Consider the following 17,544-nt stretch of genomic DNA (forward strand, 5'->3'; position numbering starts at 1 on the left):
CAGCAGAATTACAGATGCTGAAAGATTTTCAGTTACAGTAGGACTGGATAACTCAAAGTTATGCCAAACCTTACAGTCAGTTTTATTCAATAGTTTTTCTGTTTAGTAAATATGACACTGCATATGTTTTCTTCTTTCCTACTCCTCACCTTCCCCTTTTAGGTCTGCCTTGATACACTGACTGTATGTGCAGCACATTACACTCCCTTGCAAAGTGTGACAGTATATTGGGAAAAATAAGTACTTTCACATTTAGCTTACTTCGTAGTAAACATATGCATTAAAAATAAGTACTACATACACACTTAATGATTTGCTTCACAGATTTACATTTTGAATACTTTATAACCAGCATTCAAATTTTCAAAAAATTCTATTCTCTATTGTTTCAAATAAATGACCTTCATTTTTTTTTTTACGCTCTCTGTAATGCTGAAGTCATAATTTTGTTTCAGTTGCTGCAAATCAAATTAAATGGAAAATTCTAACTTAACAGACAATACAGAAGAAAAACTCAATACAGAAAAACTACAAAAGAATGTATTACAATATGCTTGCTCTAAATCATGGGACGAAGAAATGGAATGTTTTTCAGAGATTTCTTTAACCTGATTTTGGCCCATACATAACCTACATTTTAATTTTACTCTGCTTTTCTCAAATCTACAGTTGAGATGCCAATTTCATGTAACGTACTACATTCCTAAATATTACCCAAGCACATCTTAAAGCTAACCACTGAAGATGTATTTTTTTTTTAATAGCAGCAGTCGAGAACTAGTTAATTTTTTGAGAAGGGGTCACCTCTAAAGAACTGAAGTCAATTAGAAGTCCTCTCTCAAAAGGTTTTAAACTGGATTAGCTTGTGGATTCTTATTTAAAAATGTGTTCTATATATTAAAATTATCTACATAATTCATCCTAATTTTTATTCTACCAAAGCAGAACAGACAGTAATACTGTGCTAGAAGCACTTTGTGTGTACAGCAGTATAATCACTTACTCTGGAGTATGGTACAATACGAAGGGCAAGCTTTACCTATTACATATTGAGCCACCTGAAATATACTTCTTTAACCATGTTTCTATTAAATATGGTGAAATTCTAGAAGGAACTATTGGGGAGCTGCTTTTAAAGATTTGCATTAGTGAGTTATGGCCTGACAAAAAAAAAACCCTAGGAGATTCTTCTGCAAGATTCTAAGCAATTCATGCACAAGTGCAATAGGCACTCAGGAAACCTATTAAATGTCTAAACTACATAGAACTAAAAAAATTCACAAAATAAAACAAAAGAAAAGCATCATTAGCTAAATGCTCTCTAAAACAAATAGCAGAGGTCAGTTCTAAAAACAAACAGAACCTTTAAAATTATTTTCTGAGTTTTTTAGAAAATTTATCTTTCACATCACGCTCTAGAAAGTCCTGTATTTCAGTGTAAATCTTCAATTTCAAGTAAATATTTTCAATATTTGATTACTGCTTGAGAATGAGTAGTATATTGTTATAGGTACCCTCTGGTTTCACAATACTTTAGTTTCTAGCCCCCATTATAGCTCTTTTGACTGAACTCTTATCTCTTTTAAAAAGTGCTGTGTCTTCATGCCTTACATTACACCCATCTGTGTCAAATATATTTAAAAATCACCATATTTTACTACCATTCCTCTCAAAACTCAATTACAGTTCATTTGAGTAAAAAGATACTCAAAATCTACACTTTTCTCTAATTACAGATATAGCTTTCTCGCTGTCATTTATAATGACAGTTACAGATCCGACTTTGCCTCGTTTGAGTACATGCTTTCAATTAACTTTTCACTGTTTGACGGATCTGTAAATCTTGACTGTGCCACTCATTAACCTTGCAAAGGGTAAAAAAATTAGGATTATTTAGTTAACAAAACTTACACAGATGTGTATGGAAGAATTTATAATATAAATTCACTCTAAATTCTAAGAAGAAATTATATCATATAAGGATCACAAGACTGATCCTTTCTTGTGGACAAAACTACAAAAGCTAAACTTTCAGTTCTAGTGCATGCTACTACAGTGAAACAGCTTATCTATATAATCTGACATCCATGATTAAATAAGCACTATCTCGGCATGTCTACAATACATACATAAGGCAACTATTAGCATATATAAAAGTAGGGAACATGTCAATATGTTTTAGGCAAAAACTAATAATTAAAGATATTTTAACTTTAATCACTATAGTCACTAAGGCATACTCAGCCAGTTAATAAAGCACTATAACTCATTAGGATGAAACATACTTTTTTAGGAAGAATTTTAAATCCTTCCATAGGTAATTATTTAAAGATTTTAAACCATATGAACATGCTAAGTCAAGACATCGAACACGTAACAAATAATCCCTTAACTATCCAATGCTACACACTAGCACCTAAAATGGAGATCAAAAAAAAAAAATCTCCATTAGACAAAGAGTAGTAACTAGTTAAAAAATACTTTTTTATTCCAGATTCATTACTACATAGTCTGCTGCATTCTTTGAAATGGGAAATAATTTGAAATAGGAAATTATCTTCCTCTAATCCTTATTTAGATCGCAACACTGAAGCAAGGGCCAAATAAATTTTAGAAAAACCTAACATTTTTAAAAGCAGATTGTCCAAGAGTCATGTAACCAGCCCCGTTTGAGACAACACACAGCAGGAAAAGCTAGAAGGTCCTTCAGGAATATTCATTAAATCTGCAGTTTCACCAGTTGAATATTTCTATTTATCTTAGTGATCAATTTTCATATTTATAAATAATTACAAAACATCTGTTTGGTGAAGAGCAAAGATGATGACAAAGATCTGAGAAGTTTTTGGCTTTGATAACAGTGCCAAACAAAATGGATATTGAAAAAATACTTTGTTTTCCCTCCTAAACACCTCTTGCCCTACCAACTTGCATTTCAAACACTATTTCTGCCATCACAAAGGAATCCTGCATGATGGTACAGGAAGGAGAAAGCAGCTGTGCAGGCAGAAGGTCACTACTATCACTTTGTGACAACTTAAGAGAAAAAAGGATTCTGAAAACTTTCTCTGACATAGCAACACACTGTGAATCACTCCCCTATACAGATTTGGTTGCATAGCAGAAAGCCTATCTGTAGCTAGCACCTTATTACAGTCCCTGAATTTACTCTCATCAAATGAAATACAGCTTTAAGAGCAAAAATAATACTAAAAAAATCCAAATTTACTAACTTCACCATAATTTATTAATTATCAAAACTAAACCTCCACAGTTCTTCAGAAGCAGTGGTAATCTAAACTGGATAAAGTTGCAGCTATTTTTAGGAAATATCTGAAGAAAACTAAACTTAAATCAATTACCTTTTTTAAAAAAATAATAGGGAAAATAAGAAGACTTAAGGAAATATTTTTCAGAGAATAATGAACAAAGACTTAAAACATAAGAAACTCCTTCTCCCATGCAGGATTAATGTTCAGTTTCTAGGTTTAATTATGAGGATGGTTTATAAGAGAATCTGTTGGGTTTTGGCATGTAGTACACTTATTTTTGGCCCTTCTAAATTACTACTAAAATCTTTTCATGCAGTAAACAAGAGATAACACTAATTTTCTACCACTATTTTTTTAATTGCAACTTAAATATCCAGCTTTTCATGGCATTTTCTCATCTTATCCTTTATGTCCTCCAGTGTGGTATTTAGCACTTCTAGAAAAAGCCTAATTCAGTGCTTTTTTCACAGTAAAGCACAGTATATGTTTTACCAGGGTTCCTTCCCACAACAAAATGGTCTTCCTGCATCTTCTATTTCTTGCAAAAAACAGGGCTGAAGAAAGCCCTTTATCTTGTCACGGGCAGTTAAAAACCTGCTGCCACAAGTTCTCATCAGTGTAATTGCAAGAGCAATCACTGTAACATCCCACCTCTATTTCACAGTCTGGGACTGAACAGGATCTAGGATTACCTCACAGTATTAGCTTGTCTGTGTATATGAGAGTCACAAGTTACTAATGAGTTTGCACAGGCACTCCGCCTCCAATTTGGAAATACAACTACAGTCTGGCACACAACCTTGAAGTTGTAACAATTTCTACGGTAAATCATATGCTGGAATTAATATTAAACCCAGCTATTCTGAACATGTACAAGGCATCTGTACCTGTGACTCTAAAGCTATGTGTTGCTTGCCCATATCAGTGATTCTGACTTTTCTCATAACTCTGATTCCTAGAAATAAATTAAAATACTTCTTTTGGAATAGTCCTTCAGTTAAAACCAGCAATTATATCTGACCTAAAGAGAAGAACTTGTCTAGAGGAATCTAGTTGAAGCATACAGGACCTAAATACAACACACTTTTTTTAACCTGAACTTATTATGAGATCATTTTAATGAAAGCTCAGTAGATTCAATTAAAATCCACCTTCTGGTTGCTAAGCTTCATGATTCTTCTTTCAAGAATTGTGAGCAGTCTCTACAGCTTTGCAAAGAGGCCACAATGCCAGTTATAAAGTCAAAATCTGCAGAAGTTGTGGTCAACAGTAGCTATTTAATAGCAGCTATTCTACACTTTAATTAGATTTTTGCACCTATTAAAACATCATTCAACTTTTTTTTTCACTTCTGTTTCAGATAAGAAACATGATTATCAAACCCTTTCAAGATCTGCATTAATGGAGGTAGCATTAATACATTTTTAAAAACATAAATTCCTCATAATCCACAGTTCAGTTCATAAAATTGTTAATTTTTAAAATTTAATTACTTTTAGGATGCATCTGTAGCTTTAATATCGTTAAAATGCTGGTTAGTTTATCTTCCTGACCTGCCCTAAAACACTGACAATTCACCCTGACAAGTGTAAATTAATTCTCCTCTGTTAGAAAAACAGATTATCTTGGTTATTTACAATGTAAATGTTTTTGCTAGGTCAATAAGTGAATCAAGTCAGTATTTCTGATGTTTCCCCTAAATAAGAGGAGGAAATTGATCGTGTTCTTAAAAAGTACATTTTCTTCATTATAATCATGATGACAAAGTGATACAAATGGAACCTTAACTCCTCATGAGGTCAGAGTATCAAACCTACCTGACTAGATTTTCATTGTCTCCAGTCCCTTTGCAGGTAGCACACTCAGTCCTTAAATCCTCTGACTTGGGCTTCTTTTGCAGAACAGACTGACGTTGCCTTCTTTCTCTGGGAATCCGTTCCTGTCATAGCAGAAGGCAAAAGAAAGGAATGGGGGGGCAGGGAAAGGAGAGAAGGAAAGCAAATATTTTCAATTATGGCACTGAAAGTAACACTTCAGCATAAAGTTTAATTTTTTGTGAAACTGTTAAAAAAACAAACAAACAAAACGTTATATTCCAACCTCAGGTTTTTCTTCTTCAGGTACAAAGCTTCGTTTTCGTCCTCTAGTTCTCTAGAAGAGAATATATTTAAAATTCAATGTTAGGTAACAGAATGTTTCTGCTATTTATCTATTATTCCTAAAAATAACAAAAACATACGGCAGGAAGTAACTTAAAGCATTAACTACAAAACCACTACCAGACAACTACATTAACGAGTATTAGAACAACAGCTTCACATTCCGGATATAAATCTGTAGAACTAGGTAAAAAGTAAATACAAACATGTGAACATGTTAAGTCTTATTCTAAAAAAGACTATACTGCCACCAGAACTACAAATCTCTTACCGACTTTCCATAAACTTCCAAACCTAATAATTTGAAATTTGACATGAGCAGTGTATTAAAATAAAATTCCTGAGCACTGAAAAGTGCTTTATTTGTAAGCCAAGTGATAAGATTAAAAATAAAACTGTATCAAAACAGAAACAGAAAATAACTCTTACAGCTTTTGAGGAGTAACAAGAACTAAAGCTTTCAAACTGCAGCTTAATAAATGGGTATATGGCAAATGCTCATACAGCTGTAGCATTTACTAATATATGACCAGTATGTGGTACACAACAGGTGGAATGGGTGATACAAACAGTAGATATTATTTCAGTATTCCATTTGGCAAAAAAAATATAAATACCAACAGTGTGGAGGACAAGATGTTTCCACGGACTATAACAGCAAGTACCAAAGTTTTACAAGCTCTAAGTTAACACACACAACTTGCATGAGTTGAGATTCAGTCACTATGTATTTCTGAAACAGAAGCATTATGATTTCCTGCGTTAAAGAACTGCCACAAGTTGACAATGTCACACTCTTTCTTTCTTGTTTAACAAGGAAAGAATATTAGAAAGGATGTGGAAGAAATAAGAAACATCAGAGACTATTCAAGCAACCCAAAATGTCTCATACACGGACACTAATAAAATAAATAAATAAACTTTAAAATGCTTGTTTTTCTGGGAGGAAATTACTAAGGAAGTAATTTGTCATACAGTAAGGAAAAGCACTGACTAATTTATGATTTCTTAAAACTTTCTTTGAAACAGCTGGTGTGCATTTCAGAAAAAGTAAAAAAACATCTCACAGCAGTTTAGATGCACAAGCAGTTATAAATCCCATTCCAAAGAAGTTAGTAATATCAAGCTTCTCCTTTTGGGATCCTCTGTGAAGATGATTTATATTATCTTCAAATTAAGACTGTTCACTATTTTAAACTGTAAATAAACCTGTCATTCCAACACATCTATATCTTTCTACTTATGCAGATTTTGATCTGTGTATGTTAATAACATACTGTTTGGGAAGTTTTTTCTTTTTTTAGACAGGAGTTAACTGTAGTAGCACTGAATGTAGCAGAATAGAAAATACTAGTCTATTTTGTGCCTCTTTAAAATACTTTAATTACCATTAGGATTCTCTTTCACATTTCACTAAGGATGATTTCTTAAAAAATGTAAAACCTTATCTATTTAATACATATCAATATTTACTGTACAATTAATAATATAGTCATAATTGCAGTGTCCTACCTTCCACAAGCCACACAGCAGACACACAAGAGTCCAAATTTGGAAGAAGCCATTTATTACAGGTAACTGAATTCATCAGTGTCATATTACAGGAGTTAATTTAACATTGGCTACATGTTAATTATATGTTACACAACCTAAAGACACTGCAAATTAAAACTAGACCAAAAAAAAAATTTCATCAGACACCAGTACATTAACTGCCAATTTTATACTTTCAGCCTCTGGCATTAGTCATCAGAACACTTTCAAACTTTGGCAATTTTAAGCCACGTAGGTCCAGCTGAATGCAGCTGTATAAAGATTAAAAAGAAGTAGTTGTAAGAGTGCATGCCAAAATAGGCAGTGAGATGGTCCTCACTCTTCATGTTTAAGCAGCAAGAGAAAAGAGTGCATGCTTTGTACTATCAGAGTAGTGCTATCTTGAAAAATGATATATAATTTGGAAATCTAGGTAACAATGACATTACTTTTTATCGTAAGCGGAAAATATTACAAGTTAATAACTCCATTTTAAGGAGTGATGAATCATATTTAAACTTCGGCAAAATTGAGATACAAGATTTATAAACAATTTAGTCACCTTGGTCACAAAAATGTTGGTTTTCACCTGTCTACTATACAATGTGTGACGTATATGACCAGAAATGTCACATTAAATTACACTTGCTTCAATTAGCTTTCTAAACCTTCAAACAAACTTGAGCTTGTCTGACAATCACTAGAAAACAAACATTAAAATCAACACACCTTTGGCACACATATTTGTAGGATACTTTATATGCTTTTAAAATAACTTAATTTTACATTATTTTTTTCCAAACTGACCTCCACAGTTAAACATACTTGCGACACTTCTCACATCATTATACTATTGCCACTATTCATCATGGAAAATAACATCAAATTCACAATTGAAAATTGAATATTCTGTGATTTTCAACAACAGCCTGCCAGTAATTTGGCATTTGTAATTTTACATACGTTTTCACTAAAGTTACCTTACAGGTTGACAGAAAAGAATTTGATAAACCTGGGTTACTTTGTCCAGTATTATTCACTGCTGTTTGCCTCCAAGCACTGTATTTGCATTTTAAATTGCTTTGAATAATTTCTATCATTAGCAGGTTCAGAATCAAAACATCAGAGACAATAAACATCAAATACTAGAGTTGTATGTATTTGCCATAAACTATTTAAAATTTAAGATTTCTTATTAAAAACAAGCTAAAGGAACCTTGTTATTATATAATATATATTACAACTCTAATAAAGTTGATCATATTCAAAACTTATAACTTTCATCCAGTAAAAGATGCAAATAAAGACAGTGATCTTTAATCAAAACACTTGGCAATTCAATACTAGAGACACGTTCAATTTAGGATTTCCCTTTACCACAAAACGGAGCAAGTCAGTCTTGTGAAATCTGTCCCTGCATTTCCAAATGCAGGAAAGTAAAGTCAGGAAAGCAAAACCTCATGTTAATCAGTACCCAAACAAAATCCCCATCAACGCCAGTACTATCCCAACAGGTTTTCTGTTTCACTGGAAAAGGTAGATATGCTGTAAAACATCTCTCATTTGGAATGGACAACTCAGTCCAGATCAAAACACAGCTAGGTGTGGATTAGACAGACGTACCAATATAATTTTCTACATGTAGAAATAAAAGGTATCTGTGCAAAATTATTTCAAATATTTTAAAAAGTTTTCAAAAAATATTTCTATTATTGACATTTAATGACAGGTGATTGGCAAGTCTTTGGTTGTGTCTCATCCACAGCTTTGGAATTCGTTCAGTGGGCACTCAAGTAAGAGCTAACTCTGCTATGTGCTCAGATACTTCCCTACTATTCACAGTACGATTCCAGCCACTGAGCATTAGAGCCTACAGCATCAATGGAATCACCATGCAGGGACTGACGTTCTGGTTACTACACAGGCAACTTAAGATTTAGAATTATATGCCTATAGCAATAGGTTGATTCTCAGACAAACATGCCAAGGTCATAACCATGATAAAAGTGCAGATTCTATTTTTCATTTCGTATCCTTTCACTGTGGCAGTTAAACAATACAAATAAATTAATAAATTGATGCTAAAACCAGCCAAACTAATAAAATTTGACCTCCTGATAGTACACCATAATTTTCCTATTCCTCCCCTTTTCCAATGACTTCTTAACCTCTCCTCTACCTCATCCAAACCACACCTCCCAACATATCCCAAAGTTCTCTCTATGTCCCCCAAATAAAGTGAGAACATCTTTCTTACACAGGCCTCATCCTTCCCATCCAGTTGCTCTAAAAAATACTCCAGTACTTAATTACCTTAGGCCTAGACAGTCCTCAAACAAATAATGGGTCTATAGGTTACTAAAGGTAATGCTACTATAATGGTAGGCAACTGCATACTTATTTTGCTAGGAAATCAAGTTAAAAGCTGTTCTTTTTTAAAATAAGCAGTCTAGCTGCTGCATCACAAAGAACATACCTTACACTGAACTGAAAGAGAAAAGTAGTGCCTTATTTCATTAGCAATACATCCTAAAATAATCTGAGCAGACAAAGAAAGGTCAATGAATTAAAATTAAGATGCAAGCATAAAATGGAAATATTTTTAAACAAGAACAAAAGAAAAACTTTGATGACAAAAATGATAAAAGATAAAAGAGATTAAATTCTTCTCATGAGTCTTCTTTAGTCTAACATTTTGAGGGGAAAACCACACGCTGATACATAATCAAATGAACTTCTAGATAAACTCTTTAAAATCCCCCAGAAGATTATGTTCCTCGGGTAAAGAGACTAAGCCATTTGATTCAATGAAATCATCAAGGTGAAAGCAAGCCATCTTCTCCAAGAATATCTTACTAAGGTTTAGTTTTCACATTTCAATTTTAATGACTTTACTCTGAAGAGAGTAATGCTCTGAGTAAACGAAACCTGAAGATTTACAATGTCTCTTTTTGTCTTTTACTTCAAAACTTACCATCTGTGGAGGTTGGAGAACCATCTCACAGCAGTAAGACACACCATTTCACTTATTTCAGTTATTTCATTAACTTCTGACTTTGCATTTATTATTTGGAAAAAAAAAAAACCTTCCTTGTTCTCTCTAACTAAATCTAAACTAATCTAAAAATTCATACAATCATTACAAGAGTACCTACAGAGAAACCGTGATGGACATCACATACAAATAGCTATCAAACCTGGAAAGAAAGAGAAGTAGGAAAAAACCCAACATTGGTTTGCTCCTGTCTAATCTAGTTTGTAATGATCTAAGTTGACAGTTACTAAAATATTCCATAAAATACATATTATTTTATAATATATAATGCAAGTAATAAAACACAATTAAAAATGTTAGAGAAAGCCTCTGAAAAAAAAATAAAAGAAAAAAATTAGGATAACTAGGGCATACACTTCCATAGCCAAGGGAAAGATAAATAAAAAATTGATTTCCTTCAGACATCGTGTTTTGTGTCACAAAAGTATCCATCTGTGCAGCATTCTGCTGTTACAGAGTGGAAAATTGCATATTGGCTTAGGGAATTAAATGAATCGGGATATAAATGGCTGAAATACATAATACTGACATAAGAAATTAATAATAAATGATGTAGACCAAATGTATGAGGGATATGGAGTGACCATGAAAAGAACTCAAGACACTTTAAAAAAAAAAAAAAATCAGACAATTACAAAAAAAGAACTGTTGTGGGAAAATGTGATCAACAACAGGTTCAAAGCCAACTGAAGTGGGTGTCTCCATTCTGAACGTGGAAAAGCTAGAAGTGAATGCTTGATTTTCACATTTTTGTTTATAAGCAACTTGGTAACAACTGTACAACAACGTGAAACATGTAAAATCAATAAGATTAGATAATGCATTGACCTTAAGACTTTGAACTACCCAAAGCCACCCTGGCCCCATTGTTATGTCTCTGGAAGACACATGCATTAAACCAGTTTATCCAAAGACAGTAATAAACGGCAGAATCTTCTTTTGGGGAAGTTTTGCTTTGCCAGCTGGAAAAAATCCACCAATATGACTGATCCAGAACTGGTCAACTGAAGAAAATCAGGGAGGTGATTCCAAAAAGTCACAAGTATGTATTCCTCTTGAGCTTTCATTAAAGTTATACCAGAGGATAAAAATTTATTCTGTCACCTGTTTCATTTCTTCTTCTACATGAGAAGATATAGAGGAGTTATCTTCTACATGAGAAGATATACAGGAGTTAACAGTATTAATAATATATGGAAAAGAATATGAAATACTGAAAGCATCTGTGGTCAGTGGCAAGGGTTCAAGTCCACTCCACATAAAGTGAACTAGCATGGTTCTGGATTTGATTTGTTAAGCCAGTCTTTTTCCAAAAATCAATGGTGATACCTGCACAGCAATTTCAAAAGTTATTTGGGAAAGAAAACAGAAACCTAGGAGGGGTTAGAGAACAATATTTAAGAGAACATAAGCAATTCCCAGTCATTTGCAAAAGCTGTATTAATTCTGCCAACTATTTCAAATATCACAATAGAAAGCACTGCTCCCAGTTTCTCTTTTGCTTAATATGTTAACTGGTTATAATTTTAATTGTTTGCACACGCACACAAAGGCAGCAAAGAGGCCTGGCACGCCCGGTGACGCTGTTCCAGCTGTGTAAATTCAGGGGTTTCACTACGTTAGCACGTACTGCTTGTGCCAATAGACAGGAAAGATGATGATCCTCATTATGCTCACGTTTCTATACCTCTTGGATGTCACAGAAACAATACTGTCATATACACAGGGCTCTTCTTTTCGGCACCGAGTTTCTGATACCGCTAACAGTGGTGGCATTGTGATGCAAGCATTACTCTTCTTCACAAGAGCATGAGAAATATAGACAGTACTCCAAGTGCTCCTGGAGTTCAGTGGCACATGACATCATTAGCAAAGAGCACATTTTCATTCGAGAATTTCATATAAATAGTTCAAAACTAGTCTCAGAGTTCACAATAAAAAACTGATGAAATTACTAAAGACACTTGACTCTCAAAACTATTGGTACTGTGGTTATTTCTTTCCTCTGTAAAAGTCTGTAGCTGTTGCTTTGTGTTGCAATTATAAGACAGAAAAATGTGAAGGACTTTAGACGCTTCAATTTCTGTGGATCTGTAAATTCACATTTCTTCTCTGAAATAGCACATATTTGATTTCTGTTTCCCCGACAGACCTGCAGCTACAATGACTGCTTGAAAAAACCTGTAGCTACATGAAATACACAGTGAAGAGGGCCAGTATGAGATTATAGCCATGTTTTAATTCTGATTCCTATCTAAGTTCTTCAGGCATTTTTATCTTATGTCAACTTATAGCTAACACACTAATATTAATGATATACTTCCACAGTTTTACTTTTTATCAAACTATGGTTCATTGATACATATCACACATATGAAAAACTTTTGAATCCCAACTCTCTCACTTACACAGCCTTTATCATATACTGTTAAGGAGAATCTAAAAATCAGTAAGCATTAGAATGCTATAGAATCATACCAAACAAAGAGGTCATGGCAAGGAGTCATTTATTACTACAGAACAGAGGACAACTCTGATACGAAACACAAGCAGAACTGAACACTCTCAGAAAACAGAACTGGTAAAACCTTTACTATACCAAAAAACAGACTTAACAAGATCACTACGGTAACTATCAATGGCACACATAAAGCAAACCACAGATTTCCAAAAAACCACACAGGTTGAAACTGTACAGATACTGTGTTCTCTATTACGTTGCACATAAACCATGACCATTGTGCCAAGATAGCAATTTTCAACCCACGATGTCACCCATTCCTTACGAAGAATTCCTTTGCAAAGGTAAAAGTTACAATGAAGCCAGTGGCAGAAAAAAAATCCCTTTGACTCCCTTTGCTTTGTTAAAAGGCAGAAAAAAAGTTCAATTGATGGTACCACATAGGTATGAAATTACTTTAAATAAAGGTAAGGAGAGCTATGCAGACACCAGATGGCACACTCGTTCAATACAGATCAAAGTGAACAACTTAAATGGTACACATCACTACTATTCAAAATCTATCTCTGAAATAATTATTTAATTTTCCAGAAAGATGACAGTAATAAAAAGGGAATTGTCAGAGAAGAAGAAACAGCAGTAAATCAAAATATGATAAGGAGAAACAAGTCAACCATGAAGCCTAATTACACAGAATTACATTTTCTCTACTTTTTTAGTTCCCATTCTCCTGAGAACTTTCATTTTCTAGAAAAGCAAAACCATTGCAGCATTCCTGCTGTCAAGCTACACTATCACTGAATCTAGCAATTAATTTGAAACTGCCATTTCAGGCTTAAACATAAAACAGAATTTGAAAACTAGCAGGATTGCTTTCTACCTTTTCTAATACTAATTTCCTCCAAATACACATTTGGAGAACTGAAACAGAAGGAGGACAAAAAAGCCAGAAAAACTCAGTTTGCAGGGTGTTGCTAAAACAAGTGATTCTTTCCTGGAAAACTGAACTTAACTGTACTTACTTATAGAAGTGACAGATATGCTAGTTACCTTTACTTACAGACATACTAATATTTACACCATTGGAATACCATTTGGAAAATACTTCCATCTCTTCATGCCTTTGCTGCATTAAAAACAAGTGATCTTTCATCCCTAGGTTTTTTTCCTTGTTTTCTTAAAAACCAAACCAACCAACCAACCAAAACAATCGCCAAACTCCAAACAAAGCAAAACAACCAATGAAACCAACCAACCAACCAAAAAAACCCAAACCAAAACCCCAGCAAAAAACCAAAATGTAACAAAACAAAAACCCACACAAAACAAACAAATCCACCCCAAAACCAAAACCAACAAACAAAAAAAACAAAAAAACCCAAACCCACAAAACTCTGATACACTCAATTCACTTCAAGCATTGTGGAAAAGCTGCATCTTACTTCTGTCCTTTTGATATGTCATCTGAAGCCAAAGGAGTCCTATACTATCACATCACCATGTATTTGGCAAACTAAATGAATTAGTTTTTACATTTGCATTGACATGTCATAGACTCAGTTGAGCTTTTATATTCAGTGATGAAGAAAACAAAGTATTTTACAATGTCCTTTATAATGAAAACCTTAAGTTTCAGAAAGCTGAGTGACTCTTGATTATTTTTTTTCTAGAGCAATAAGGTTCAGTCGACTGCAATTAATCTTTTAATTTCATTATGTCAAAACCACTACAAATAGTTGCTTTAAAAGGTCTTCCAGGTACTTATTTAAAAGTCATATTTAAATGAGTTGGTCAATCATTGGTGATGCTAATTAAAATTCTGACTGGTAAGTATGGATAGCTGGTTTAAAATTATTTGCTGTTTTCATGAAGCACTGATACTTACACTCAAATTGGAACTGATGATCTGTTTTCCCCTTGTAGGTAAGTTTTATCCAAAACTTGAATCTATGACATCACATAATTAAGCTACACGACAGATGTTTGGAAACCACTTTGGTAGAAATGCTTTAGGTAAATACAAGATAACAATCCTGTTTTATCTTTAACATACTTGGAAACAAAACAAAACAAAAAAACTCACTCTTCTGCTATCTTTTCCTATTAGAAAATACCAGCAAGAAATACTAAACTGTTCTAAATATCAGTATTCATTTGTAAAACAAAAGCAGTACACAAAATAAGCCCCTATGCTAAGAACAGTTTACAGGTGCTTTGTCAAGTTTGGGGGTTTTTGTTTCTCTTTTGGATTTTGTGGGGGTTTGTTTGGTTTTGGGGGTTTGTGGTTGTTTGTTGGGTTTTTTAAACTTTTTTTACCTAGATTACAGTCCCTTAAGTTCTTCCATGTTCTGAAGAATGAACAGAATACTGTTGGCTACTAATTCTTTCCCCAAAATGCAGACTTTTTATGGTTAAACAGAAAAATCACTATCTGTTCATCTGGATTTTATCCAATACACTTACAGGAAAAAGATTTTCAGGTTTTAAATAACAAAACTATGTTTTATATCAGAGTATCAGAAGGCTTTATTTACAGGCCTTAATTATTAAGTTTCCAAAATGCCTTCACAAAATGGATTTCACCTTTGTAACACTGGGTAGATAGTTGCTTCTCAATAAAAAGGAACAGAAATGGAATTTCCACTAAAAAAACAAAAACAAACAAAAAAAGAAAAACATAGGAAAAAACCAAACAAAAACCCTAAATAACTCCCTCCCCCAAAAAACCCAACAAACAAACAAAAACCAAAAAAACCAAACAACCAACCAACCAACCAAAAAAAAAGAAACAAAACTAGAAAACAGCCTCTAAAATGCTCATTAAGAGTACGAAGATCTGACAGTATTTATTGAAAGATGGAATACTTAACAACACAAACACTACTTAACTTTAAAGGATACAGCAAAATCACAGGAAAAAGCATTCCTTACCACCTCTTAGAGTACACAGCAGCTCCAACTGCACAAAATTGCTTTAGAAGATGTGCATGTATGTATACGACATTTCTTACAGAAACTGTTACACTTCCAGACAACAGTATATACAGTAGGCAAAGCACAGTTTACAAAATTTTAAAAAATTCACTGAAATACACTTAAGATAATTTTTTTTGACGGACAGGATAATCCTTATTTTGCAAAAATATGACACCAGACTAACAAAAATTATTTTAGCAATGACATGCTCAATAAAAAAAATAACCTGTGTATTCTTTTTTAATTCAAGGATAGCAAATGAAGTTGACATTTATTAAAAGCTGATTTTTTTATAATATGGATCACCTCAAAAAGACTCTGAAAACCAGAATATACATAGCTGAGCAGAGCAGAAGCATTAATCTCTCAACTTACTGTTGCAAAACACTATTGCCATTTCTTTAAAGTATTTTCTAAAGAAACAATTATTGTGCATTTTTAATCTTCATTAAAAAAAAAACTAAAAAAAAATTGTACAATTTTGAAAATACAGTGTTAAAAAATATATTCAGATTTATAAGAAAAAAAGTGTTTAGAGAACTCTGGTTTATGCAATTAGCTATTGATTGCTATTACTTATTAGCTAATCTTCAGCTATTAATTTCTCTGAAATTAACTAGCAGCAGAGATAATAATTTGTGACGCTTATACAAGTGTGAAATTGGAATTATAGAGATTACAGATTTTAAAAAAACCTATCTTAGAGTTATGCACTGAAATGCATAACCTAAAAGGTCACTAGATAGGGCTTTAACTATATAAAGCATAAACAATTAATTCAATTCTGTCCACAAATACAGCCATTATACAACAGAACTAAGTATAAAGACCTAATGTCTTGTTCATTTACATTCATTTCTAATTTGTACAGAGCCTGGCTCAGAGTAAAATTATGATGTATTTAAATTTACCCTTGTATATATGGTCTTTCTTAGGAAGTTTAAAGTCAGAAAGGTATCCTTGTAAAGTTAAGTTAAAATTTTAATGTACAATATGATAGTTGCTCTCTCCAAAACAATGCAGTCCAAACAGCTGGATCTTCTCTCTGTCCTTCGATTTCTTTGAAAGAGCTGCTGTACAGTGCAGAAATAACATCAGCCCATTACAGGATGAGGACGGTCACCTCACAAACAGGGACAGAGTCAAGGTAGAGATGTTTAACGCTTTCTTTGCCCCTCTCTTCAACAGCAATGACAGGCTAAGGGGGGTCCCAGTGCTGGAAGACCACAGCTGTGAAAATCATCAACTCCCAGTCAACCTTGAACTTGTGCGGGATCTGCTGCTCCAGCTGGATCCCTGTAAGTCTATTTGAGCTGATGGGATTCATTACAGAATACTCAAAGAGCTGGCTGATGTCATCACAAGGCCTCTCTCAATTGCATTTGAACGGTTCTGGGAATCTGGAGAGGTCCCAGCTGACTGGAAGCTGGCTAACATTGTCCCAGTTTTCAAGAAGAGGAAGAAGGATGACCCTGACTACAGGCCTGATATTCTCACTTTGATGACTGGTAAAATTATGAAGAAGGTTGTTCTGGGAGATACTGAAAAAACACTTGAAGGACAACAAGGTCATCGTTCACAGCCAGCACGGCTTCATGAGGGGAAAGTCTGTCTTGTCAAACTTAATTTCCTTAGATTACAGGAAATGGGGTAGCATCAGACTGGCAACTGGTAACTAGAGGGGTTCTGCAAGGCTCCATCTTAGGCCCAGTTCTCTTCAACATCTTCATAAACACTTGGACCCAGGACTCTAAAGTATACTATTAAGTTTGCTGATGTCAAACAAACCAATGTCAAAAAGTTAACTCCCTTGAAGTCAGAGAGGCCCTGCAGAGGAACCTAGACAAATGAGAGGGCTGCACAATCACCAACTGTATCAAGTTTAACAAGGGCAAGTGCCCGATTCTGCACCTTGGATGAGGCAACCCTGGGTGTACAGACAGACTGGGAAATAAGAGGCTGGAGAGCAGCGCCATGCTGGGGATCCTGGTTGATGGCAAGCTGAACATGAGTCAGCAGTGCCCTGGCAGCCAGGAGGGTCAACCATGTCCTGGGGTGTATCAGGCACAGCATCAACAGTTATTTGAG

The 17,544-nt window shown here is 34.0% G+C and overlaps 1 protein-coding gene across 4 annotated transcripts in view; it reads right to left on the reverse strand.

The window, feature by feature from the left end:
• The window catches only part of PHF14 (PHD finger protein 14), a 160,898-nt gene that overhangs the window by 85,910 nt on the left and 57,444 nt on the right, over positions 1-17,544 (reverse strand). For all 4 annotated transcript variants that reach the window (XM_032689433.1, XM_032689419.1, XM_032689424.1 and 1 more), the window contains exons 15-16: positions 5,373-5,423; positions 5,090-5,211 (exon numbers count right to left, since the gene is read on the reverse strand). In XM_032689433.1, coding sequence (XP_032545324.1) covers positions 5,090-5,211; positions 5,373-5,423 — 173 coding nt within the window. The remainder of the gene's footprint in view (positions 1-5,089; positions 5,212-5,372; positions 5,424-17,544) is intronic.

Source organism: Chiroxiphia lanceolata, chromosome 1 (genome assembly GCF_009829145.1).
Source record: "Chiroxiphia lanceolata isolate bChiLan1 chromosome 1, bChiLan1.pri, whole genome shotgun sequence".
Taxonomy (NCBI): Eukaryota; Metazoa; Chordata; class Aves; order Passeriformes; family Pipridae; genus Chiroxiphia; species Chiroxiphia lanceolata.